This window comes from Mustela erminea, chromosome 1, assembly GCF_009829155.1.
Source record: "Mustela erminea isolate mMusErm1 chromosome 1, mMusErm1.Pri, whole genome shotgun sequence".
In the NCBI taxonomy this organism is placed as follows: Eukaryota; Metazoa; Chordata; class Mammalia; order Carnivora; family Mustelidae; genus Mustela; species Mustela erminea.
The window spans coordinates 212544107-212569853 of record NC_045614.1 but is presented as its reverse complement, the minus strand read 5'-3'; the positions used below and the strand labels follow the sequence as shown (position 1 = coordinate 212569853).

Below are 25747 nucleotides of genomic sequence, written 5' to 3'. Positions count from 1 at the left end.
CCCCCCCACCCCCCAAAAAAGAAGGTTACTAGACAGGTAAGTCTAATCAGTCAGCAAGTATATATTTGGACCCATGTGCCTATGAGTCAGGTTTTAGACTCTGTGATCTGTGGCTCAGGATAGGGGGAGTAGGTGGCCCGTGCTGCTGTGGCTGCTTCCTAAACTCCAGGGAGTAGCTGGCCAGTTGCTTGATGGGCTCAGTGCTTGTGATGCAAGCGGAACTAGTCCACATTTTCCATGTTCTCTGTACATCTCAGCAGCACTGGGGAAGATTCCTTTACGAAGGATCTGACTTCTCAGCCGGTACCTGTAATTGTTGTAGTTGGGTTGATGTCGCCGCCATCTATGGTAGCCTGATCTTCAGGTGGTAGATGAGTGTCTTTCTTGCAAAATACATTTGCCTGTGTCGCTGCATAAAGCAGTCTTCTCAGGACATCTGGGTGGCTCAGTCAGTGAAGCGTCTGCCTTTGGCTCAGGTCCTGATCCCAGGTTGAGTCCGCGTTGGGTTCCTTGCTCAGAGGGGATCCTGCTTCTCCCTCTGCCTCATGCTCCCCCTGCTTGTGTGCTTGCACAGGCTCTTTCTGACAAATAAATAAATAAAATCTCTTAAAAAATTAAAAAATTAAAAACTATGACTTCTACTCAGAAAATGTACGAATTCTGTTACTGTGCTTTTCAGTGTTTTAGCTGTCATGAAAGCATTCGAAAATGGCTTTCATTCTGTGGATACCAGAGAACCTAAGTTACACTTGGGTTTAAAATTGGCATTTGGGTTTTTTCTTAGAAATAAAGTGCTTCTTGACAAAATGATGGATGTTAAAAAAAAATCACTGTTGAATCATTTTAAAAACTATAAATGTAATACATGCCGTGTGAATGACTTAACATTTTCAGAAGGCTAGAAAGTGAAAAGTAAGTTCTTCCTCCTCTTTCCTCCTTTTCTGTCCCTGGAGATGTTCCCTGACACTTCATAGACTATTCCAGGCACTTCCTGTGAGGAATGGTGTACGTGTGCACACACGCACGCGCACACACAACTTGTTCTTTCTGCTTAACGGTGTATCCTTACCTTGGACCTCTGTTGGTCTCATCCTTTTTTAGGTTTCTATTAAATGCAAACAAATTTACTCAGGCAGTGTCTGGTGATCTCATGAGGCTTTCAGGGTGTGGAGAGAGACAGGTAAACACAAAGAAAAGGTGATGCAGTGCTCGAATAGGGGCATCTGGGGGATCTGATGCGCCCAAAGCAGGACATCGACGTTGAGGGGGAAGCCAGGGTCCTCTGGAGCCTCGCTGAGGTTGAACCTAAGGTTTGAAATGTAAGTGCCAGGCTGGGGTCTCCCTCCCACCAGAAACCACAAATGCCCCCGTTCATTCCCAGCAGGAGGAGCATACAGGGCAGCAGAGTGAACAAGAACTCGTGGGACATTGGTGAAGCAGTCGGATCCAGTGAAAGCTTTTGGTGAAAGCTTTTGTTTCCTCTGCTTCCTGGGCTTTTCCAGTCACTTCTATAATGTCATTTGGCAGCAGTTCTTTTTTTTCTTTTTTTTTTTTTTAAGAATTTATTTATTTGCAGACAGAGATCACAAGTAGGCAAAGAGGCAGGCAGAGAGAGGAGGAAGCAAGCTCCCCACTGAGCAGAGAGCCCGATGTGGGGCTCAATCCCAGGACCCTGAGATCATGACCCAAGCCAAAGGCAGAGGCTTCAACCCACTGAGCCACCCAGGTGCCCCTGGCAGCAGTTTTTTAAAGGGATTTTACTTTATCATCTTTCCAGGTATTTCTTCCCTTTCCCTTGAATTTATTCGGTTCTTTTCCTTTTGTGTTTTACCTTCCTAAGTTGGCTGTTGAGCTTCTTAAATTGTAGCCTCCTCTTAAAAATGCAGACATTTCCCTCTAAGGACTGCTTTAGCTGCATCCCCCTGGGTCTTTTGTTTCTATTCAGTTGGGTGGAGTTACTGTAAACTGGACCCCACCTAACCCTGCGCAGCTCCTGCCAGAGAGGGGCATGGCCAGGAATGCCAGGGAGATGGGAAGAAGTGGAACCGCTCTGCCCCTGCGCTGTCGAGTCGCCGCTCCCAGGGACCCTGCTAAGGCCTCCTGGCACAGCAGCCTCACTGTCGAGACATGAGAAGACCCCAAAATAATGCTCTGCTGCCCTTTCTCATGAGATATGACTTGTGGCATTTTTACAATTGTTCCAAAATATCTTCCAATTAACATTACGGTTTTTTGTTTGATACCTGAATTGTTTACAAGTGTCTGTTTTCATTTCTGTTACAAAAACAACTCTCAGGTGCCTGGGTGGCTCAGATTAAGCCACCGACTCTGGATTTCAGCTCAGGCCATGATCACAGGGTCATGGGATGGACCCCCCACATCAGGCTCCCTGCTCAGCGGGGAGTCTGCTTGTCCCTCTCCCCCTCCTCCAACTTGCACACTCGCGCTCTCTCGTGCACTGTCTCTCAAATAAATAAATCTTAAAAACAACTCTTACTCATAGACTTAAAATAATGCTTACATTTAAATATAAATTTTAGGAAATTCCTTATAAGACAAGTATCTGGAACTAGCACGTGAGGTCATGGTGGAGCCCAGAAGTGTCAGGTGCAGTGGTCAGGAAAAGCCTCACTATCACGGAAAGTTTCAGTAATTTAGTAGTAACCTGTAATACGTCAGCAGCACATTTTATATATTCCTCTGTCATTATGCTGATGAAACTTGTAATTAATTTGTTCTTTGAGTCTGCCTAACTAAAACACTGTTCTGCTTATATTTATATACCTAGGCCTGTCAGTAACTGCCCGCTTGGTAGGCACTCAGAAACTTTATTAATTGATAGTTGAGGCCTTAAAACATTTAAACAAAATTCATAAAGCTACTAGTTTTATAAATGCATTGATCAGAAAGGGAAAGCTAGGTCTTATAGGTACACTATAGATTTTCCTTTGTAATTATAAATAATATTCCAGGCATAAATTCCAGAAGGTAATGGTAAGATTCTTATTTTGGCGTAGCCCCACAGCTACGCATGAACTTCCCGTTACTTGTATTTGCTCTAGCACAATCATTTTTAAGAGAATGATTCAAATAAATACGGAAATGTGGACTTCCAAATTACTGTCAGTGTGATTCTCTTCAAATTCAGAAAGAGAAAATAATAGAATTTAATTCCTGGCATTTTCCATCATAATTTATACAGCTCAGAGTGAGTAGACCTTGCTCAGAGCTTGAAGCATCCTTGCCCTTCCACTCCGAGAGTCCTTCTCATTCAGTCCAGAAACTTGACCCATGTTTCCAAAGCCCCATGTATGGTACAAGATCATCAGGAATATGTGATTAAAAAAAAATGTCCTGATTCCATATTTCTAGTGAATGTTTTAACATTCCATGGAAACAACTAATACTGGTGTTTTTTTTTTTTTTTTTAAAGATTGTATTTATTTATTTGACAGAGAGAAAGACAGGGAGAAAGGGAACAGGAGCAGGGGAGTGGGAGAGGGAGAAGCAGGCTTCCCACTGAGCAGGGAGCCCGATGAGGGGCTCGATCCCAGGACCCTAGGATCATGACCTGAGCTGAAGGCAGACACTTAACTGACTGAGCCACCCAGGCACCCAGTAATACTGTTTTATAACAACATATAATAGTATGCCTGTTTCCAATCACAGACAGCTTTAATCTCCACTAACACTGAAGAATTCCACCCCCCTCCATTTTAAGGTTCAGAAGACTGAGACTCCAAGAACTCAGTGACATGCCAAGGGCACAGAGAAGAGTAAATACTTGAAATCATGCCCCTGTATGCCTTCCCCAGGCCTTAATTTTGGTCATCTGTAGGATAGAGCTGATACCTATGCAAAGGTTTTGTTGTGAGTTTAGATAAGATGATGCTTTAAGACATTTTATTACAGGTTCTGACCCTTAGCAGGAGCTCAGATGGTGAGCGTTGATAACGGTGTGCCTTTTGGTAATGTCTAGTCACTCAGAATTGCTGTGTCTGCCACAATGTGCATCCGGAAGTTAGTACACTATCCAAGTGAGTGCGTATCAGATGCTTCTCAGCTCATTGGATGTCTGCCCATGGCCGACTTGGAGGAAGGAGAGCTAGTGCTCTAGGATCCCTGCTAGGGAGCACGGCAGGTTTGGGCGCTGAGAGCTGACTGTGGTTCGGGTATGCCTTTATGCTTCCCCCACGGTGCAGGAGACGTGCTCCTGATCAAACAGTTTGACTCAACAGCATTGGACATTATGTGATGTTTTCAGTTCACTGGAGGAGCCTATTGGTTGAAAGAACCCTGTGGTAAATATTACTGTAATGTAAATATGATTCATTTGTTTTTACAAATTCGGAATGTTTTGCTTTCTAAAATTCTGACACGTACTCGTGAAAGTGACACCGTTAAATATTGTGGTTCTGAAAATCATAAAGAGCTTTGCTATCCAGCGTAGCCCAGTGACAGTGATAAGGGATCTGTGCACAGCGGGCTGGTTACTGTTACAAGAACCTCTAGATTTTGTCTTCTTTGGCTTGTGTGTAATTTCCTGTTGAAAAGTTAAAGAGGAGGGGTGCCTGGGTGGCTCAGTTGGTTAAGCGTCTGCCTTCAGCCCAGGTCATGATCCTAGGGTCAAGGGATTGAGCCCCATCTGGCGGCTGGGGGGCACAGGTCCCTACTCAGCAGGGAGTCTGCTTCTCCCTTTCCCGCTGTCCCTCCGCCCACTTGTGTTCCCTCTCTCTCAAAGAAGTAAGATCTTTAAAAAAAATTATAGAGGAAAAATCCTCTATGTAACAGTTCATCATTAGGAAGAAAAATTGCAAAACTAGAATGGTACGGAAAAAAGAATGACTATTGTGCTTTGTACTGCTGGATTCTTGACACGTGACACCGGTCATTCCTAGTGACCGCTGTTGGAAGTACTTAGGGTACAAAAATGAGCCAGCAGGGATCCCAGGATAATCTGGGGGAGCTATGAACCTTTTAGGAATTGCTGTCATCCCAACCTTGAGTTGGGTCTCTTCTCTCTTGAATAATCGAATGCTCCTGAAAAGGCCTGTCTCCTAAATCATAACCTAACCCTGGTGCCCTGCAAGGGAGGCATTTTCAGAATTACCCAAGCATGTTTGAAAACTGGGTGCAGTAAAATGATTCATGTAGTTCTTCATTTGGTGTTTGTGACAGCACGTTTTGTACTGGCCCAAGCATTAGTAAAGCCTGCCTGGCCACTGTGGGTGTGGGGGTTTCTGGACTGCAGCACGGGGACACCAGGGACACCCCTGACTCCCAGCAGGCTGCTCTGACTCCAGCAGGCTGCTTGGGTTTCCTCTGCCTTCCTCTTGATGCTAGTCCCCAGTTAGGACCTCCTGACCTTGAGTTCCGGGTGTGGATCTCCCGACCTTGCAGCATCCTGGGTCTGCCCGTGGAGCTAGCCACACCCTCCCCATGGGCTCACGCTGCCCTTAGCCCACCCTGCTTCCAGCGGTGATTGTCCCCCAGCGCTGACCTCCCAGCGGTGCTGCGCCCAGTCTGGAGAGCCAGTGACACAGGCAGGTTTTAGGGAGATGGCACCTCTCTTCTCTTGTTCCCCCTCTTGACTCCTTCCCCACGACTGCTCCAACCTGAGTTGTCAGAGAGCTCTGCTGGTCTATTCTACAGACTTCCAGGCGTGCTCACCCTCCCTGCAGATGGTCCCTGCTGTGCCTCCCTTACCTGCCCGGCTCCTGGTTCTCCTGGTTCTCCTGGTTCTCCAGCTCCTGTGAACCGTGCCTCACTCACTTGCCCAGCTTTGGGCCGAGCTGCCCTGACTCCCTGGCTGTCCCTCCCCGCTGTCCTTGGCCCCTCCTGCTTCCATTGTTCTTCCTGCACCTCTGCCCACCCTGCTTGTTCTCTGCCCTCCTAGCGCAGGCATATTCTGGAAAGGTTGTAAGTTCAAGTCCGTTTTCCATCGGCTTTCCGCTGTCATTTCAGCTACACTTTGGGAGTTTTTAACCCCCTAGCTCCAAATATCTCTTCCTCTCATTCAGTGTTCTTTTTCATCAAGTAGTCCTGGCATGAATGGAGTTCTTTTCGTAGACAGACCTATGACCTCACCCCTACCCCTGCTTCCTTTTCTTGGCTTCAACTTTTGTTCAGAAAACAGTTACTTGGTAGCCATTGGGCAGGTGGGCTGACCCCTTTCCCCTCCCTGTGAGCAGATGAAGACGTGGAAATTTCAGAAGAGCATCATGCCCGAGAGTATCGTGCCAACAAGAAAAGCACAGTGTTCTGAAGCTCCGAAATAAACGTTGTTTTGTCTGGATGGAGAGTTTAAGGAGCCTTCAGTTAGCACAGTGGCTGGCTTCAGAGCCACCAGCATTCCCAGTGTGTGGTGGGAGATCCAGGGTGTGGGGCTCTGTCGTGTGTGGGTACTACTGCTCTCTGGCCATGGGGTGTGGGTCCTTTGAGATGCTTTCCATACAGACACAAACAGGTAAAGAGCCAGCTGTTGTGCAAATACTTTTGTAGAGTGAAGAATTCCTATCAGTTTCGGTTATTGTCTTCCACCTACACTCAAGACTTTCCGGACACATCTGTACGCTGAGCAACTCTTCAAAAGACTGTCCTGGTCTTCCATTGTCTATATTGAAGAGAAAGTCTACTTTCTCACTCACAGGCAGAAGAACATTCGGGCTCAGAGCAATGGTGCCTTTCTCCAGGTTATGGAAAATATATATTACCTTTCACTTCGAAAAGCAAAGTGGGTGTTTCCTTATAAACAGCTTGAGAAGATGAACAGCATTGTTTAGGATAAAGATTTTCCCCCAGAAATGTAAGCAGTGGAACTCTTCTTAGTAAATGAAATCTTATATAGAATTCTAATATACTAATTTTTATAATATCAAAGTAGTCTTTTGTTTTGTTTTATTTAAAGATTTTATTTATTTATTTGACAGACAGAGACCACAAGTAGGCAGAGAGGCAGGCAAAGAGAGGGGGAAGCAGGCTCCCTGCTGAGCAGAGAGCCCAATGTGGGGCTCGATCCCAGGACCCTGAGATCATGACCTGAGCCGAAGGCAGAGGCTTAACCCACTGAGCCACCCAGGTGCCCCTCAAAGTAGTTTGTTTTATAGGCATATAAAATGAGAGCTTTTCCATTTGAAGCGACTCCCTCCCCCCCACTCCCTGCCTTCCCCAACTCATCCTCAAATCCCAAAGTGGCTGCTGAGGTGTCCGCACAGGCCTGGGGCCCCGGGGGCTCACAGTTTGAAAAGTACTGGTTGTATGATGTAGTGACCGGCCAGAGCCAACAAGGTTGGAGTTTTTCATACCATCCCATTTTCTTTTGTCTTATGCCAAAATTTAAAAGCTCTGTTAACTTCCAGGTATAATACAGGGCCTGCCACCAGGCTGAAAACATTTTGCTTTTATTCACTGGAGGATTTAAATCAAAGAACAGGGGCCCCTACTCCATACAGATTACAGACCCACCATTGTCACTTCGTCTTCTGCCAAGTTCCTCCTTGACAACCTGCTCACTTGGGCTGGAAGTCCCAGCAGAAGCCAGTGGGATCTGGCCACCCTTGTAGTTGGTTTCCTTATTGGTGTTTGAACTTGCCTTGGGAAGGACAATTTGAGGTTGTCAGTGGCCTTTGATTCTTGCTAGATACTGTACCTGTTCATTCTCTTCTGACCCCGGATGCTGAAGCTTGGAAAGAGTGTGCCTCTGAGATACCGAGTGCTTACATGAGCTGTCCTCCTGGCTGTTGGGCAGGATCTCCTGGTTTCTGACTCGGACACATGTGCTTTCTAATGATCACTGGGTTCTGTTCATCCCCATCACCATGTGTGTCCTCTGTGCTGACATTCTTCTCTGTGCTTATGGTTTTCTGTCACACATCTGGCATGATGGCAGCCAAAAATTGGTCTGCCTTTGTTTTTTGTTTTTGTTTTGTTTTGTTTTTAAGCGATGATGCTTTTTAAAAAATTTTATTTTTTATTTATTTTCAGCATAACAGTATTCATTATTTTTTCACCACACCCAGTGCTCCATGCAATCCGTGCCCTCTAGAATACCCACCACCTGGTACCCCAACCGCCCACCCCCCCGCTACTTCAGACCCTTCAGATTGTTTTTCAGAGTCCATAGTATCTCATGGTTCATCTCCCCTTCAAATTTCCCCCAATTCCCTTCTCCTCTCGAACTCCCCATGTCCTCCATGCTATTTGTTATGCTCCACAAATAAGTGAAACCATATGATAATTGACTCTCTCTGCTTGACTTATTTCACTCAGCAGAATCTCTTCCAGTCCCGTCCATGTTGCTATAAAAGTTGGGTATTCATCCTTTCTGATGGAGGCATACTACTCCATAGTGTATATGGACCACATCTTCCTTATCCATTCATCCGTTGAAGGGCATCTTGGTTCTTTCCATTGTTTGGCGACCGTGGCCATTGCTGCTATAAACATTGGGGTACAGATGGCCCTTCTTTTCACTACATCTGTATCTTTGGGGTAAATACCCAATAGTGCAATTGCAGGGTCATAGGGAAGTTCTAATTTTAATTTCTTGAGGAATCTCCACACTGTTCTCCAAGAGGCTGCACCAACTTGCATTCCCACCAACAGTGTAGGAGGGTTCCCCTTTCTCCACATCCCCTCCAACACATGTTGTTTCCTGTCTTGTTAATTTTGGCCATTCTAACTGGTGTAAGGTGGTATCTCGATGTGGTTTTAATTTGAATCTCCCTGATGGCTAGTGATGATGAACATTTTTTCATGTGTCTGATAGCCATTTGTATGTCTTCATTGGAGAAGTGTCTATTCATATCTTCTGCCCATTTTTTGATATGATTGTCTGTTTTGTGTGTGTTGAGTTTGAGGAGTTCATTGTAGATCCTGGATATCAATCTTTTGTCTGTACTGTCATTTGCAAATATCTTCTCCCATTCCATGGGTTGTCTCTTTGTTTTTTTGACTGTTTCCTTTGCTGTGCAGAAGCTTTTGATTTTGATGAAGTCCCAAAAGTTTATTTTCGCTTTTGTTTCCTTTGCCTTTGGAGACATATCTTTAAAGAAGTTGCTGTGGCTGATATCGAAGAGATTACTGCCTATGTTCTCCTCTAGGATTCTGATGGATTCCTGTCTCACATTGAGGTCTTTTATCCATTTTGAGTTTATCTTTGTGTACGGTGTAAGAGAATGGTCGAGTTTCATTCTTCTACATATAGCTGTCCAGTTTTCCCAGCACCATTTATTGAAGAGACTGTCTTTTTTCCACTGTATATTTTTTCCTGTTTTGTTGAAGATTAATTGACCATAGAGTTGAGGGTCCATATCTGGGCTCTCTACTCTGTTCTATGTGTCTGTTTTTATGCCAGTACCATGCTGTCTTGGTGATCACAGCTTTGTAATAAAGCTTGAAATCAGGTAATGTGATGCCCCCAGTTTTATTTTTGTTTTTCAACATTTCCTTAGCGATTCGGGGTCTCTTCTGATTCTTTATATGGAAAACCCAAAAGACTCCACCCCCAAACTACTAGAACTCATACAGCAATTCAGCAACGTGGCAGGATACAAAGTCAATGTACAGAAATCAGTGGCTTAAGATATACACTATAAGATATACACTAACAATGAAAATACAGAAAGGGAAATTAGAGAATCGATTCCAGTTACTATAGCACCAAGAACCATAAGATACCTGGGAATAAACCTAACCAAAGAGGTAAAGGATCTGTGCTCGAGGAACTACAGAACACTCACGAAAGAAATTGAAGAAGACATAAGAAGATGGAAGACCATTCCATGCTCTTGGATCGGAAGAATACACATTGTTAAAAAGTCTATACTGCCTAGAGTAATCTATATTTTTAATGCCATTCCAATCAAAATTCCACCGGTATTCTTCAAAGAGCTGGAGCAAATAATCCAAAAATTTGTATGGAATCAGAAGAGACCCCGAATCACTAAGGAAATGTTGAAAAACAAAAATAAAACTGGGGGCATCACGTTACCTGATTTCAAGCTTTATTACAAAGCTGTGATCACCAAGACAGCATGGTCTGCCTTTGTTTTTATCAGAAAAGATCATTTAAGGGTGTGGGTGGCTCAGTCAGTTAAGTGTTTGCCTTGGGCTTAGGTCACGATCCCAGGGTCTGGAATCTAGTCCCTGTTGAGCTCCCTGTTCAGGGGAGAGTCTCTTTCTCCCTCTCCCTCTACCCTTCCCCATGCTTGTGCTCTCTCTCTCAAATAAATTAGTAAATAAATTCAAATAAATAAATCTCAAATAAATTAATAAAAACTTAAAAAAAAAAAAAAGAAAGAAAGTCATTTAAGACCATACTTAAAAACCCAAATTGCCTTCTTTGGGAAAGGAAGAGAAGTCCCATCAACGAAAAGTAAGGGATAAAAGGGCAGAAATTGCTCTCTTCAGTGATAATCAGGAAAGAGGGCACCTGGGCTCAGGAAAGAGGGCTCAGTTGGTTGAGCGACTGTCTTTGGCTCAGGTCATGATCCCGGACTTCCAGGATCGAGTCCCGCATCAGGCTCCCAGCTCCTTGGGGAGTCTGCTTCTCCCTCTGACCTTCTCCTCTCTCATGCTCTCTCTCACTCATTCTCTCTCAAGTAAATAAAAAAATTAAAAAAAAAATTTTTTTTTTCTTAAAAAAAAAAATCAGGAAAGAAACACTTAAATTTTAAAACGATCTGGTAGTGTTCTTTACAAAAAGGCGGGGGTGCCTGGGTGGCTCAGTGGGTTAAAGCCTCTGCCTTCAGCTCAGGTCATGATCCCCGGGTCCTGGGATCGAACCCCCGCATAGAGCTCTCTGCTCAGCAGGGAGACTGCTTCCTCCTCTCTCTCTGCTGCCTCTCTATCTACTTGTGATCTCTGCTGTCAAATAAATAAATAAAATCTTTTTTAAAAAAATGATTGGTAGTGTTAATTTGACCATACTTTTCAGATTTAAAAAATGTCCATGTTTTCACTTGCCGAGAGAATTTGAGTAATGGGAAGGAGTGTCCCCTCTTTCACTGCTCCATGAGTGCGCCTGAGAATTGGCACTGGACATTCCCAGCCTCCCACAGTGTGGTCCTGGGGTCCCCATGGGCAGGATGCCCGCCATGGGCAGGGTGCCCGGGCGCCACTGGGCCGCCTGGAGCAGAGACCGCTGCCGTGCCGGGGAGCACGGTCGGCCCTGTGCTCTCTGGTCCAGCGCCTGCCTGTCAGCAGCCCCATGGGCCTTGCTCCACTCACCTCTGGGCGCAGGCTCTGCCTTGGACTTGGTGATCTGCGGTTTTTCATACGTGAGCTCACTCTGACCGGGATTCAGTTCGGTGGCTGTTGGAGTTGTTCATTATGTAAGTGGGCTGGCTATTCAAAGCATTTTCTTTGGCCAACTCCCTGTGTTCCACGGTCATTACTTTGGCATATAATTAGGGCAGCTCCCAGCCTCCTGTAATCGGAGCTCTCCGAAACTCTCGGTTTACAGTCCCGAGTCCTCACATTCACTTACACCAGTAGTTCAAACAAATGTCAGCGTTCCAAACTTTCCACGAGTTTTATGTTATTAAAATCTGAAATCCAGTAATCTGTTAACTCGCAGTTTTACCAATAGGTAGTATCCAAGCCCTGCAACCACACAGCACACCAGGAACCTAACGTAACACTCGCACGTAAAAGACTACATATTTACTTTTAAAAGTTTTACTTTTGGGGCGCCTGGGTGGCTCAGTCGGTAAAGTGTCTGCCTTCCGCTCAGGTCACGATCCCGAAGTCCTAGGATTGGGCTCCCTGCTCAGCAGGGCGTCCCCTGCTTCTCCCTCTGCCCTCCCCTCCCCCAACCCCACAACCACTTGTGTTGTCTTGCTCATTAGATCTCAAATAAATAAGTAAAGTCTTAAAAAAAAAAAAAGTTTAACTTTTTGTGACTAGCATTGGGCAATCTTATTTTGCCCCTTCTAAACCTTCACTCAGGGCTCAGATTTCTTTCGCAGACTCTGAAGAAGGTTTCAGAACTAGAAATTTCAGAGATACCTACATCAGACAATTGCCATGAATTTTGTTGGCTCGTTTTACTTAGTATTTGCACCTGTACTTAGACTGTGCTATACCTAAAAGAAGCCTGCTGTCTTTCACCATAGTAGAACAGCGTCAGAACGCAGGACTGAAATGTGAGCCCCTGGGACACGGGGGGTGCTCAGGCGGTTAAGCAGCCATCTGACTCTTGATTTCAGCTCAGGTCGTGATCTCAGGGTTGTGAGACTGAGCCCCACGTCGGCCTTCACACTCAGCACAAGGCCTGCTTGGGATTCTCTGTCTATCCCTCTTCCCCCATCCCCAATTGTGCTCATTCTCTCCCTAAATAAATAAATAAATAAATAAATAAAATAATAAATAAATAAAATGTAAGCCCCTGAGAGCAGCAGCTTTGTCTCTTTTGTCCCCTGCCCTGTCCCTAGTACCGGGAACAGTGTTGCTATTACGCCTGCCGTTTTGGCGGCATGCATACGTAAGCCAAACAAAATCAGGATCTCAGTATTTTGTTACAGTTCCATTGCTAGCAAACTGATTGCTTTTCATAGATTTTTACTTAAATATTAGCCACTTTCAGACCGTGACCCTGTCACCAAGAAAGTAGGATGACCGTATTTCCTGCCATACTTGATTATCTCTGTAGGTTTCTGAATCGAGGGTATCACACACAATAGATTACTCTCCAGTGTAGAGCTCTTTGGAGACCATAACCACCACCACAGTCCAGATGTGGAACAGTTCTGACCCTCCCAAATTCCCTGTGTCCCCTATAGTCTGCTTTTCCCCCATCCTCCGTCCCCTCCTAGTCACTGGCAATTTCTGATCGACTTTCAGTCTGTCTGGCTGTCCTTTTCCATAATATCTTGTGAGTAGCATAACTGTGATTATATAATAAGTAGCCTTTTGAATCTGGCCTTACCGCATGGCATAATGCCTTTGAGACTCTCAGATTGTTGCGCGTATCACTGGTTTGTTATGTTCTGTTGCTGAGTTGTCTTCTCCGGTATGAATATATCACTGTGTGTTCGGCCGTGCACCTGTTGAAGGACATTCGGGTGATTTGGAATAAAGCTACTAGAAACGTTTGCGTACAGATTTTTTGTGTGGACATAATCTTTCATTTCACTTGACTAAAATCTAGGAATGGGATTGTTAAGTACCGTTATGGATTTCAGTGACAGATTGGAGATGACACAGTCTCTTCAAATTTCTCCTTTCTGGAAGTTTCAGTAAACACCACATACTATTGGCCATTATTGACTATGTGGAAAAATATCTGGTGATGATTTGTTCTCTTTTTCAAACAAGACAGAAAACAATTGTGATACAGAATTGTGGAGCTGAATGGGGGTACCTAACAAGTTGAAATCCCTCTAATGATTCTGATTTCTGTTTTCCAACCAAAACGGATCTTTTGAGTGCAACTAAGAAAGAGTAGTCTTTCAACAGTTGTCTTAGCAATTAGTTAGTCTAACTTTTGGTTTCCTGCCCAGATCACTGATTTATCTTGTGATTTTGTTGTGCATTTGATTTCTCTGTGGGTAAATGGAGGGGCACCCCACTCTTGGTGTACAAGATCTCCAGACCAACTATGGGAGGATCCCAGGTGGTTCTGAGTACTGCCCCAGTGTTAGGAAGGAGGGACTTGTTTGGGAATGCAGGGGATTCTTGGGAACAGTGATAGCTCTCGTGCTGCTGGGACCATCAGAAAGGAGAGACAGTGGAGAGAGAACGGCTGAGGCATTAAGTAAGAGGCTTTTGCTTCTTCAGCAGTTGTGTTCAAGTCCAAAGCAAGAGATAATCCCTGGAAATGGGACTTTCTAGCACAGTCTTTAGATCTTTTCCCAAGGTGAGCAATATGCCCTTGGGTTATCAGAATTTAAAGCACTTAGATCCTTGTACATTTAGGTCCAGAGGCCGCCCATTCTGGAATTAATCTTACTTTATAGTTGATTTATTATGTATTATGTTAATAGCTAATCAGTTCACATGGCTTAAATTCATTAGTTTTAAGATGGACACATCTACCCCTCACCATCCATCATGGTCCTCTCCATGGGGTAACCAAAAGCTATCAGTTTCTTGTGATTCCTGCCAAAGATATTTTATGCATGTATAAGTATTAAATATGTACAAATGGCAACATTTTTTTTCCACAGTGATGTAATATGCAGCCTTAAAAAAAAAGAACGTGGGAGCACCTGCGTGGCTCAGTGGGTTAAGCCTCTGCCTTCGGCTCAGGTCATGATCCCAGGGTCCTGGGATCAAGCCCTGCATCGGGCTCTCTGCTCAGCGGGGAGCCTGCTTCTCCCACTCTCTCTGCCTGACTCTCTGCCCACTTGTGATCTCTCTCTCTGTCAAATAAATAAGTAAAATTAAAAAAAAAAAAAAAAGAACATGTATGTACTAATGTGAACGATCTTCAGGAAATCATTCAAGGGAAGAACCACCATTTTCCATTGTTGGAATTTAGGTTGTTTACAGTCTTGTTACTACAAACAGCATTGTCCTGAATAACCGTGTTCATAAGTCGTTTCACCTGTACCAGTATATTTGAGGAAAATTCCTAAAATGGAATTGCTGGGCCCAGGTGTTTGTAAAATGTCTTTGGTATCGCCAGATGTTCTTTACAAGGTCATGGTATTCCAGACTCCTGCCGGAAACATCTCAGAGTGCCCGTAGCCACCTCCCCTAACACAATATCCTCAAATATTTTAGTCTTTGGTAATCTGATAGGTATGATAGTTTTAGTTGTTATTTTTCATATTATTCTTGAGATTGGGCATATTTTCATATTTGCCTGTTACACTGAGTTGCTCAATTTCCCTGGTTTAACATTTATATAAGTGATATCACTCCTGATCACTTTTTTTTTAAACTCCTGATCACTTTTAAGAAACAAACTTAATTTGGCATTGTATCTGTAGTAGTATTTATTTATTCAGAGTTGTGAGTCACTTGGGTATGATAAAAGCTATCCCAAATGGTTTCTTCTAACATTTTGGTTGTTTGTGTAAAAATATTGAAGTCTTTGACACATTGTGAAGTCCCCATGTACGAAGGTTTGCAGTATGGCTCCCACTTAATTTTTATTTTATTTTTTTCCAGTTCTCTGGCCAGTTTTCCAGTATCATTTAGTGACTCTTCCATCTTTTCCTCTGGATTTAAAATGCTACTTTTATCACCTGTTAAATTCTCCTACTATCTGGGTCTATTTCGGGACTCCTCCATTTTGTTCTGTTGACCTCTCAGGCTGTACGTGCCCTGCACCACACGTTGTAAATTATCGTGGTGATGTCATATCTTACAGAGCTAGTCTCCTTCCTCTTCTCTTCAACATTCATTGACTATTCTATAAGAATTTTCAAATCCATTTATCTGGTCTATATCATCCCTCCACATAGCCCCCCAAAGAATTATTTTCTTTAGGATTCTATTATCTTTATAGACTTAACTTTAACCCACTGAGCCATCCAGGTGCCCCCCCCCCACCTTTTTTTAAGATTTTATTTAACTTAAGGAAGGTAGACACACTGAGGGTGTTAAAACTTTGTATTCAGGGCCGCCTGGGTGGCTCGGTTGGTTAATTCAGCTCAGGTCATGATCTTAGGGTCCTGGGGTGGAGCCCTTCCTTGGGGGGGGGCCCTGCTCAGTGGGGAGCCTGCCCATGCTTTCTCGCTCTCTCTCTCTCACTTTCAAATAAATAAAATCTAAACAAAAAACAAACAAACAAAAAAACCCTGTATTAAAAAACATGGTATGGGGGCGCCTGGGTGGCTCACTTGGTTGAGCGACTGCCTTCAGCTCAGGTCATGATCCCAGACTTCCAGGATCGAGTCCCACATCGGGCTCCCAGCTCCTTGGGGAGTCTGCTTCTCCCTCTGACCTTCTCCTCTCTCATGCCCTCTCTCACTCATTCTCTCTCAAATAAATAAATAAAATCTTTAAAAAAAAAAAAAAAAGAAACATGGTATGGCTTTCCATTTGTTTTGTGCCCCTCAGCTATGTTTTAAAATTTTTTGTCTTATCAGTGTTTTGGTCATTTCCTGTTAATTTATGATATTTTAACTTTCAGTTGCTTTTGAAAATTAAGACTTTTCTTTCAAACTGTTTTCTCATTGTTTTGTACATGATGCCTTATTAATTTCTGTGCATTAATTTTATACCAGCTGTCTTCCTTCTATCCCCTTCGTGTTGATAGTCTTCAGTGAACTCTCATGGGTTCTTTCAGGCATACAGTCGTATTACCTACAGATAATGACCATTCTACTTTCTCCTTTTCAATTTTCTTACTATTTCTCTAGTTTCATTACATTAACTAGTACTTACAGTCCATTAATAGTGGTGACAGGGTTCATCCTTACTCTTGATTTAAATGTAGCGTATCTCATTTCCCATCAAGTTTGATGCTGGCTTTTGGGAAAGATTGATCTGTTTTGTCACGTTGAGGAAGTATCCTTATGTTACTGAGAATTTTATGAAGAATGGATATTACATTTTAGCAACTGACTTTTCAGCATCTCTAGAGACGACTATGATTTTTCTCTGGAGAGCTATTAATACAGTGAGTTGTATTAATAGTTTTTCTTAATAATTGAGCTATCCATTCTTTCCCGTACTAAATCCCATGGGATTACGGTGTGTTATTCCTTTAAGTTGTTCCTAGGTTGTATGTGTTAATATTTTATATAGGACCTTTGCATTGACATAAGTGAGAAAAGTCTAGCTTTCTGTGGAAATGGGTATGTGTATAGGTTTTGTCTTCTGGTGTCATTATTATATTTGCTTTATTTTTTAACTTTTAATTTTTAATTTTATTTATTTATTTATTTTTAAAAAGATTTTATTTATTTGACAGAGATCACAAGTAGGCAGAGAGGCAGGCAGAGAGAGAGGAGGAAGCAGGCTCCCTGCTGAGCAGAGAGCCCAGTGCAGAGCTCGATCCCAGGACCCTGGGATCATGACCTGAGCTGAAGGCAGAGGCTTTAACCTACTGAGCCACCCAGGCGCCCCTAATTTTAATTTTTTAAGAAAGATTTGATTATTATTTATTTGAGATGGAGAATGAGAGAGCAGGAGCGGGGGAGCAGAAGGAGAGGGAGAAGCAGCCTCCCGCTGAACAGGGAGCCCCAATCCTGGGGCTCTGGGATCATGACCTGAGCTGAAGGCAGACACTTAACCAGCTGAGCCACCCAGGTGCCCCGTGATTTGGTTTATTTATTTATTTTTTTAAAGAAGTTCCTTCCTTGTCTGTTTTGGAGTAGTTTAATATTGGAATTTTCTGTTCTTTATACATTTGGGGATGATCTCTGAAGCTCTCTGGATATGGTGCAGGACTGACTTTCAAATTTCTCTATTTTTTCTGCAGTGACCAATTTGCTTAGGTTTCATAATTCCTTTATGGTTAGTTTAGGTTAATTATATTTTCTTAGAATAACTCACTCCTTCAACTTTTCACATTGACTCACATGCAGCCGAACAGCGCATTCTTTTATTCTTTTAATTTCCTCTAGATCTCTGATATTTCCCTCTTATTTCTTATTTTGGAAATTTATGTGTGCTTTCCTCTTTCTTTATTCTTGATTAGTTGAATAACTTGCTTTGCTATTTTTTTTTCCCTTTAAAAAAAAAAAAAAAAAAAAGAACTGTTGAACTTATTTACGGGCCAGCCTGGTCAATTTTTGTGCATGAACCATGGACACAAAAAAGAGTGTAGCCCCTCCGGAGTCGGGGGGGGGGGGGGGTTCCACCTGCGCCAATTAGTCATACGAAATTGACATGTCACGGAAGTCCTTTGTATCTTTGCTCCTTCTTGTCCTTTTATCTGTACTGAGCTAAGGGGGTAAATTAACATCTCGTGCACTGGATGTGTTTTCCTCAGTTTCTCCTGGTGTCCCCTGTGGTTTCTGCGTTCAGATGTCAGTGCCACGCTCCTCGGTCGCGGGGAATCGTGCCGCGGGTGCTCACCGCGATCGAGCTGCTGGGAACGGCACAGTGCCTCCTTTGTCTCCTTCGGTCCTTCCTGCTCGGAACTCAGCCTGGTCCGATGTGAAGATCACAGCCTGTGATTGATTGCTTCGCTCTCGCTTCCTGGTCCTTTGCTTAGCCTTTCTTCTTCTTTTAGGTGCTTCTCTGTCATACAACAGAAAACTGGATTTTGCTTTGAGATAGAATCTCAATGTCTGTTTCTAATAGATGTTAATTTAGCCCATTCATTAATATGACATGTGTTTGGCATTACTTCTGTCGCTGCTGCTTTGGTGTCACTTGAGGGGATGGTTTTTTTAAGTAGCTTTTAAAACTTCTTCCTCTCTCCAGCCTTCTTTGCTTGGCTTTATGCTGTTTATATGATTTTCTAATACTTTGGAGTTTTATTTGTTATAATTGTTACCCTCACAACTTTTTATTATGCCCTACATCTGCTCTGTTTTAGATGTTATTTATTAACCCCCTCCTGAGAGCAATGATGAAATTACTGTATTTCCTCTTCTTTCCTTCTGCCTTTCTTCTCTTCTCCCAACGCGTCTTAGTTTCTTACAAATACCACCTTTACTGGTATTTACCTTTGTGAAGTTTATTTGAACTCTGTGATTTGATTTGTTAACTTTAGATCAGGACTGTCCAGTACAGCTCTCCGCGGTGATGTGCGGGTCCTGTTTATCTGCCGTCTGTTGTGATAGCCACGGGCAAGAAAGTGGCTTTTAAGTACTTGAATATGTGGCTGATACAACTGAGGGGCTGAACTTAAATTTTATTTAATATAAATTTGAGTTTAAATAACCACATATGGCTAGTGGCTGCCGAATTGGGGAGCATGGGTTGTCTTTTTTCTTTTTAAGTTTATTTATTTATTTAAGTAATCTGTACACCTGCATGAGGCTCGAAGTCATGACCCCGGGATCAAGAATCACATGCTGCTCCAACCGAGCCAGCCAGGCACCCTGGAGAGCATGGTTTTCATGGAGTGTTTGTCAGCCGCAGCTGTGAGAGGTGTGTGGGGGGGAAGCAGGTTCATTACTACCTCCCGCATTCTCGCTCCCTTCCTTTCCCAGCTAGCGTTATTACTTCAGTCATTTCTACACTGTTGGGGCCTTGTATTTTGCATTCTTTTCTCCTACCATCATCATCACGTATCTCCTTGTCTTATTAGAGTTAAATGGATTCAGTCTTTACAAGTAGTTTTTTTTTTTTTTTTTAAACAGTTTTTCTAGCCATCCCATGGATGCTTATAGTCCACTATAGAGTAAATTCCTCGAGGAGGATTTTCACACAGCACTGCTTGGGATTTATTTCTGCACATTTAAAACTCCTTTATAGTGGAGTGACTGTTTAGGTGGGTATAAAATTCTGTGATCACGCTGTGTTCATTGAGCATAATGGGCATTGCTGTACCTTCATTTCGAATTGCGTCTTGCTATAGAGATGTCTGGTTTTTCTTCCCTTTGGTGAGTGACTTATCTTTTGGCCTGACTCCTAAAGGATTCTTTCGTTTTCGAGGTAGAATAATTTTACTAAAATCTGTCCTTTTCTTGACCATTCCTGATTCATTTACCCTTTCAGTATTTAAGATTTTATTTATTAGAAAGAGAGAGAGCACAAGCATGAATTGGGGGTAGGGGCAGAGGGAGAGGGAGAAGCAGACTCCCCGCTGAGCAGGGAGTCTCAGCTCTGAGTACAGGCAAGGATGTGTCAGTGTGTGGAAAATTACAGAGAGGAGACATTGGGCTCAAAGTCTAAGAGCAGATTCTGGCTAAACCAACCCAACAGGATTCTTGCTGAAGGCAGGCCAGGTGACAACCTCAAATGGGGCACTGGGGGAGGATGAGAAACCCAAGCAAGGGTGATCAGATATGGGGGCCAGCTAAAGCAACTAGCAGAATTATTGCTACGGTTGGACCATGCAGAGATGAACGTGGAAGTCCAGAAGTCAAGGCTTGGTTGAAAAAGAGCTCTAGGAAGGCTCGAGGAAGATAATTTTTGTCACACGCCATGTGGGTACCTGCAGGACGAGCATCCAGGTTGAGGGAAGAAATGTGCAAATGCTCTGAGGCTGGAATTTGCAGGCACCTAAGAAACTCGGAGGGGTGCCAGGGAGGAAGGAAGGAGTGAAATGAAGTGACTGAGGGGGAAGGTTAAGAGATGAGGCCAGACTGGTCAAAGGAGGGGCGGAACCCCTTTGTAGAAATGACTTTGGCCTTTACCCTGAGTGAGATGGGGAGCGCCATAAAGTCCCTTGAAGTAGAAGAGCGACATGATCTGTCTTGTGTGGATTCATCCTCTGCTGCTTGGATTTTTCTCTCGTCCCTCCCTCGCTCACGTTTACATCAATTATATCTCTTCTTGTAGGCCTTGAACTTATCCCTCGACCAGGCTGGCTGAGGTTTGATGTGTGAGTTTCTTCATCCTTTACTGTTCATTTGCTGGGGAAGGTTTCGCAGTGGGATGGGCTGCCTGCTTCCCGCGTAGACCCCCCGACAGCTCCAACCAAGCTGGCGACCAGGGCTGCTGCTCCCAGGGGTGCCCTCACCCTCCAGAAGCGGAGTTCCACAGCCGCGGGGCCTTGTTTCGGCTTCTACCGCGTGCCCCTGCGGGGTCTTCACTCCTCGGCAGCCCTTCCTCCTTGGCATGGTCCTCCCCTGTCTCCTTGCTTCACCAAAAATGGAGTCTGTGGGTTTTAGTTCTTATTCTTTTGGGCAACTTCCAGGAAGCTGGAGCGGGGATGCTGACTTGACGCCACCATCTTCAAACCCAGAGTCCAAATTACGGGTTTGGTATTTCATTCCGGGGAACACAAAAGAAAAAGTTTGTGTTGTTTGGTAGTGGCCTTTTTCCCTTCGAGAAGAATGAGATGTCTGAATGGACTTGGGGTAGTTTGTGCCCAGAAATTCAGTGTGGCTGAGATGGGTGTGATCACTACCTTGTCGGAGCTTGTTCCGGCCTGAGCTTTCGTGTGCGGCTCAAGACAGCTGTTCTAGGCCTTTCTCCAGACCTGGCTTCTCTGGGCCAGAGTCGAGCCGGGGTGCAGTATGTCACCTCACAGAGGGGCAGGTGTCCAGCCTGCGGTGGCCGTGGACATCTGTGCTGTGCCGCTGTGGCAGATGGCATGGCCATGAGTCCCCGTCAGCGGAGCTGTGCCAGCCAAAGCAGGGTCTGTCCCCTCAAGTCTTCTCCACGCGTGCAAGTGTGGGGCCTGCAGCACTCAAGCCTGCATTTCTTGGCCTCTCTCAGGCCCAGGGCCCCCTTGATGCTGTGACGACAGCCAGGCCTCTTCCAAAAATTAGCACCTGTGCATGTGATTTTGTGCATCGTTTCTGGGGTTTGCTCCCATGCCTGAGTCCATGAGCGACCACTGCTAATGACATTGGGTGATATATCAGCATCATCCTTCTCCGAGTTGCGAGTTCTGGACATAAGTCGGGGGGAGGGGCACATTCTTGGTTAGGCCTTGAATTTTCCCCTAGTTTTAGTTATTCAAGCTCATTCTGTTCTCCTTTGCCAGAATTAATCAAGCATTGTCTGGGGTGCCTACAACTAATAAGGTGTTATATGTCAGTTATCTTTCCATGAAAAACAAATAAAAGAATTGGTTCCTGTCACTATGAGCCTTACCTCTTTGTTGAACTATTTTCTGTTTCTTAAAAATAAATAAGTAAATAAATAAAGAAGAAGAAGAAATTCTGTAGCTTGCTTCCTTGGGCTACACTTGGATAAATTCCGTTTCCCTCTTTTGTTGGTGGGGATTGAACAGATCTGCCAGACTGACCAACAAATACTTTATTAATGATGTATTTCTGCTATATTCTTTCTTTTTTAAATATTTTACTTATTTGACAGAGTAAGAGAGAGAGAGCATGCACAAGCAGGGGGAGTGGCGGGCAGAGGGAGAGGTAGAAGCAGGGGGAGCCCAATAGGGGGCTCGATCCCAGGACCCCAGGATCATGACCTGAGCCAAAGGCAGATGCTCAACTGACTGAGCCACCCAGGCGCCCCTCTGCTTACTCTTTCTTAATTGAATCAAAGAATGACAAAAGAGTCCCCTGAGTCATAAACTATTTACTCTGCTTCCTTCCCGGGTACTCTGCTTCCTTTTTATGCCATGGGTAGCAGGGAAGGAAAGGTGGTATTGATGTCAAGGCTGTAATGTGCCAGTCAGTGGTCAGCCCGGATCCTGCTCCCATGAGATTAACTGAAAATATGATTAGATAGGAGCAGAGTGTCCCGAGTGCTGCTGTGTTGCACAAGTGATAAAGTTCGTGGCAATTGTTTTGCCTCATTTTATTCTGGGACACACTGGTCAAGTAAATTTTTAAAAATATACTAGTGAATTTAAATTTTTTAAAAATCAGACTTCTATTTAATTTGGGTTGTACAAGAAGTAATAGAATTAATTTTAATTAAGTTTAAAAGTCAAATTATTTCAGAGGAATTTTCATTTAAATTTGTTTATGCACTTTTTTATGGGGGAGTAGGAAACAAAGACAAAATACTTAGCACATTTAAGGGACATAGACTATTCCCTGCTCCCCAAATTCCTCATACTGTGAGAACTTGGTAAAAGTTTTTTCATTGGATGACTAGAGAAAATAAAAAGATTTAAACACCAATAGGACAGATGGTTTTTTAATGCTTTGATCTGCAGGCCCCTTTTAATTTTGCTGTTTTTGTTTTGGGTTTTGTTGTCAGTAACGTTCTGCCATCGTATTACCGTTTGACAGCAGTCGTGCTCCATTTCTGAAGGTCATTTCACAAACATGTTGTTTGAATTTACTATGGATTCTCTTTCCGCTCTGGAGGACACTGCTCTCTTCCTGAACTTCCTTCTCCACCCAAAACCCCCCATAGCAAATCGGTGACAGGAAGAGACTGCCATCCAGGAGAGAGGATAATGTCCATATTCTGTGACTCTGTAATTATCTTCAGATAGATGAATAGATGATCTGTTGTGAAATCTTTCCTAAATGACTTATGATCTGGGGAAATCTGGGCTTGAGTGTCTGCAGAGTGACCCAGGCTGTGGAGAGACGGGGAAGACTTAGCAAAAGTGGTGGGGTGCCCTCGCGTGTTCCGTGGACAAGCTCTAGACCCCTCCTCAGTGAGGCTTCCTTGGCAGAGAGAGGACCGGGCCAGTAGTTATGCACTTGAAGACCGGGTTACGTTATGCACTTGAAAACACCTAGTCATGGGACTCCTGGGTGGTTCAGGACACGATCCCAGGGTTCTGGGATCGAGCCCTGCACCGGGCTCCCTGCTCTGTGGAAAGCCTTCTACTCCTTCTCCCACTCCCCCTGCTTGTGTTACCTCTCTTGCTGCCTCTGTCTTTGTCAAATAAATAAATAAGATCTTTAAAATAAAAAATAAATTTAAAAAAGAAAATCCTTAGTCATTTTAGCATAACTGAGAAAGAACCCAAAGGAAAGGATTTTATTGTATTCTTTCTGAAGAGGTCATTATACATCGTTGTGTGCAGTGGGGCGATGAATCTGCCTTTTGCCTCTGACCCAGCTCCTTGCCCTTTGTGGAATCAGACATTTATGGGGCAGGTGGCGATGGCCTGAGATCTGCTGCCACTCGCCCTAGTGCTCCCCCAGGGTCTGGCCCTGCCCTACACCCTCGGTTCCTCCCTGAGGCTGTTCCATCCCAGCGTCTGGGTCTCTGGTCTGTACTACGTGGCTCAGTGACTCTCTGCACCTTTGAACAAAGTGCTCCATAAGATGACCTACTTCTGCTCATAAATAAGGTGAATGCAAAAACGTCTTAATTTGACTGGGTAGCTATCTCTGCTCTCCTAGGAAGTGCTCTCGGGCGTGGTGGTCATATCTGGGAAGGACGCAATCCAGCACCAGGGAGTGTCCTTGACAGTGGAAGGGAGCGTGAACCTCCAGCTCAGTGCCAAGAGCGTGGGAGTGTTCGAGGCTTTCTATAATTCCGTTAAGGTAAGAGTGCTGACATTGCACATTTTTAGTTCGTTATCCCTATGCGTGTGGTAGTTTTTACTTGTTTTCTGGCTTTATTTTTAACCTGTGGATGTTTTGCAAGGCCTAGTGGTGGTCCTGCTCATAATACTTGCTGATCAAACTGCAGAAATACTCAGATATTTTCCCTCTGATTATATTCTATTGCAAGTCTGCCTGTTTTTATTTCTATAAGATAGGATTAGGAGAACTGTAAGTGCACTAAACTCAGCCTTTAAAGAGAACAGAGCCCTTCTGAGAAGTGCCTGTGGCTTCTGGCACTGCCCTTCCAAAAGCAAAACCGTTGCTGGGACAGTGCACGCGGCAGCTCTTGGAGTTGACACTCCGGTAAGACTCAGATAGAGCCGTGGCCTTTCCCTCCTTTTTGTCATTTTGGGTAGAGGTATGTGTTCCAGAATATAAACTCTTCTTCTATACTTTTTTTTTTTTCTATACCTTTTCCGGAGGGCCGTATTAACTGTGAGTTTCGAGGGGGACAAAGGTCAGAGGAAAGAAGGGTTCTCGGGAACCACATTCAGACTCGGGGCCTTCCCCATCTCCCTGTTTTCTTCCAGAAGCACTCAGAGACTCACTTCAGAAGTGGTAGATTTTCTGAGGGATGCCAAACCAAGGCTTTGAATACGGGAACTAGTTGAGGGGTGAGAGCTGCCTTTGGGCGGGTTGCAGTGGACCCCAGAGGCGCACAGGGCCGAGGATGGGCTCACTCCTCCCCGCGGATGGGGTCCAAAGCACCCACGGGCTGGTGAGGACCCCCGGGTTCCGGCGGTGGCCCTCCTGGCCCAGCACCTTGACTGTGCGGCGTCTGCTGCTTCATTCTGAAGGGGGGGTGCCTGGCAGGAGGATTGTTAGGACAGCAAATGAGCTTTTGGGGGAAAGGATAGGCAATATGGCTTTGGATGTGCACCAAACACCTAAGCATCTGGTACTGTGAACAAACCGTAATTGTGCCAGAAACTCGAGCCCACTGGGTCCTGAGCCACAGACTCAGCCCTGGCCGGCCAGGGCATGGGCAGGGTCAGCTCCGAGGGCCCGAGGCGCCTGTCTTTTGGGAGATCATTAATAGACATGGTGATTGGGCAATGCATCGGAAATGCGTGCTGATAGATTGAACTGCTTTTTCTTCACAGCCTATCCAGATTATCAACAGCACCATCGAAATGGTGAAGCCAGGGAAATTTCCCAGCGGCAAAACAGAAATTCCTTTTGAATTTCCTCTGCACGTGAAGGGCAACAAAGTTCTGTACGAGACTTACCACGGCGTGTTTGTCAACATTCAGGTGAGAATTTCCCAATCCCGTGCCGTGGATCTCCTGGCTTGGCTTCTGCAAAAACGGCTCCGTCTATCTTTGGCGGCAGAATTAATAGATGGACCCAAGAGTTTAATACTGTAATTATGCCAAGACCGCCCGTGCATTTTCTGTTTTGATTTCTCATTTTGCTTCGCAGAACGCATTTTATGTGTGGCCATTATTTTGGATAGGAACCCCGGAGGACCCCGGCTAGAGCTTCTTCTAAAAAATTCTGTTGTTTCCTTGGGGCCCCTGTTCTGGCCATGTTGGCACCACGAGGGGTGCTGTCAGTGTTCGGGGACAGCTAGGCCCGCGCTCCTCTAGGGCACCCGCGCTGTCTATTTGAAACGTATAAATATCTCTTTGTTAGATATCCAAAGGCTACTACTCTGACATAGGCTTGTATTCTTTATTGAACAAACCTTGTAAATGAGGGGAAGTGAATTTATGACTTCCTGTCTACCTCCGCCAGCCCAG

General features: G+C 44.5%; 1 protein-coding gene across 2 annotated transcripts in view; it reads left to right on the top strand.

Annotated features, from left to right (window-relative positions):
• VPS26C (VPS26 endosomal protein sorting factor C) overlaps positions 1-25747 on the top strand; it is a 43618-nt gene that overhangs the window by 3535 nt on the left and 14336 nt on the right. Inside the window, exons 2-4 of one of the 2 annotated variants that reach the window (XM_032354812.1) lie at positions 3722-3776; positions 23799-23942; positions 25109-25258. In XM_032354812.1, the coding sequence (XP_032210703.1) occupies positions 3756-3776; positions 23799-23942; positions 25109-25258 (315 nt within the window). In that variant the 5' untranslated portion in view covers positions 3722-3755. The remainder of the gene's footprint in view (positions 1-3721; positions 3777-23798; positions 23943-25108; positions 25259-25747) is intronic. The other variant, XM_032354802.1, reaches the window with a different exon arrangement.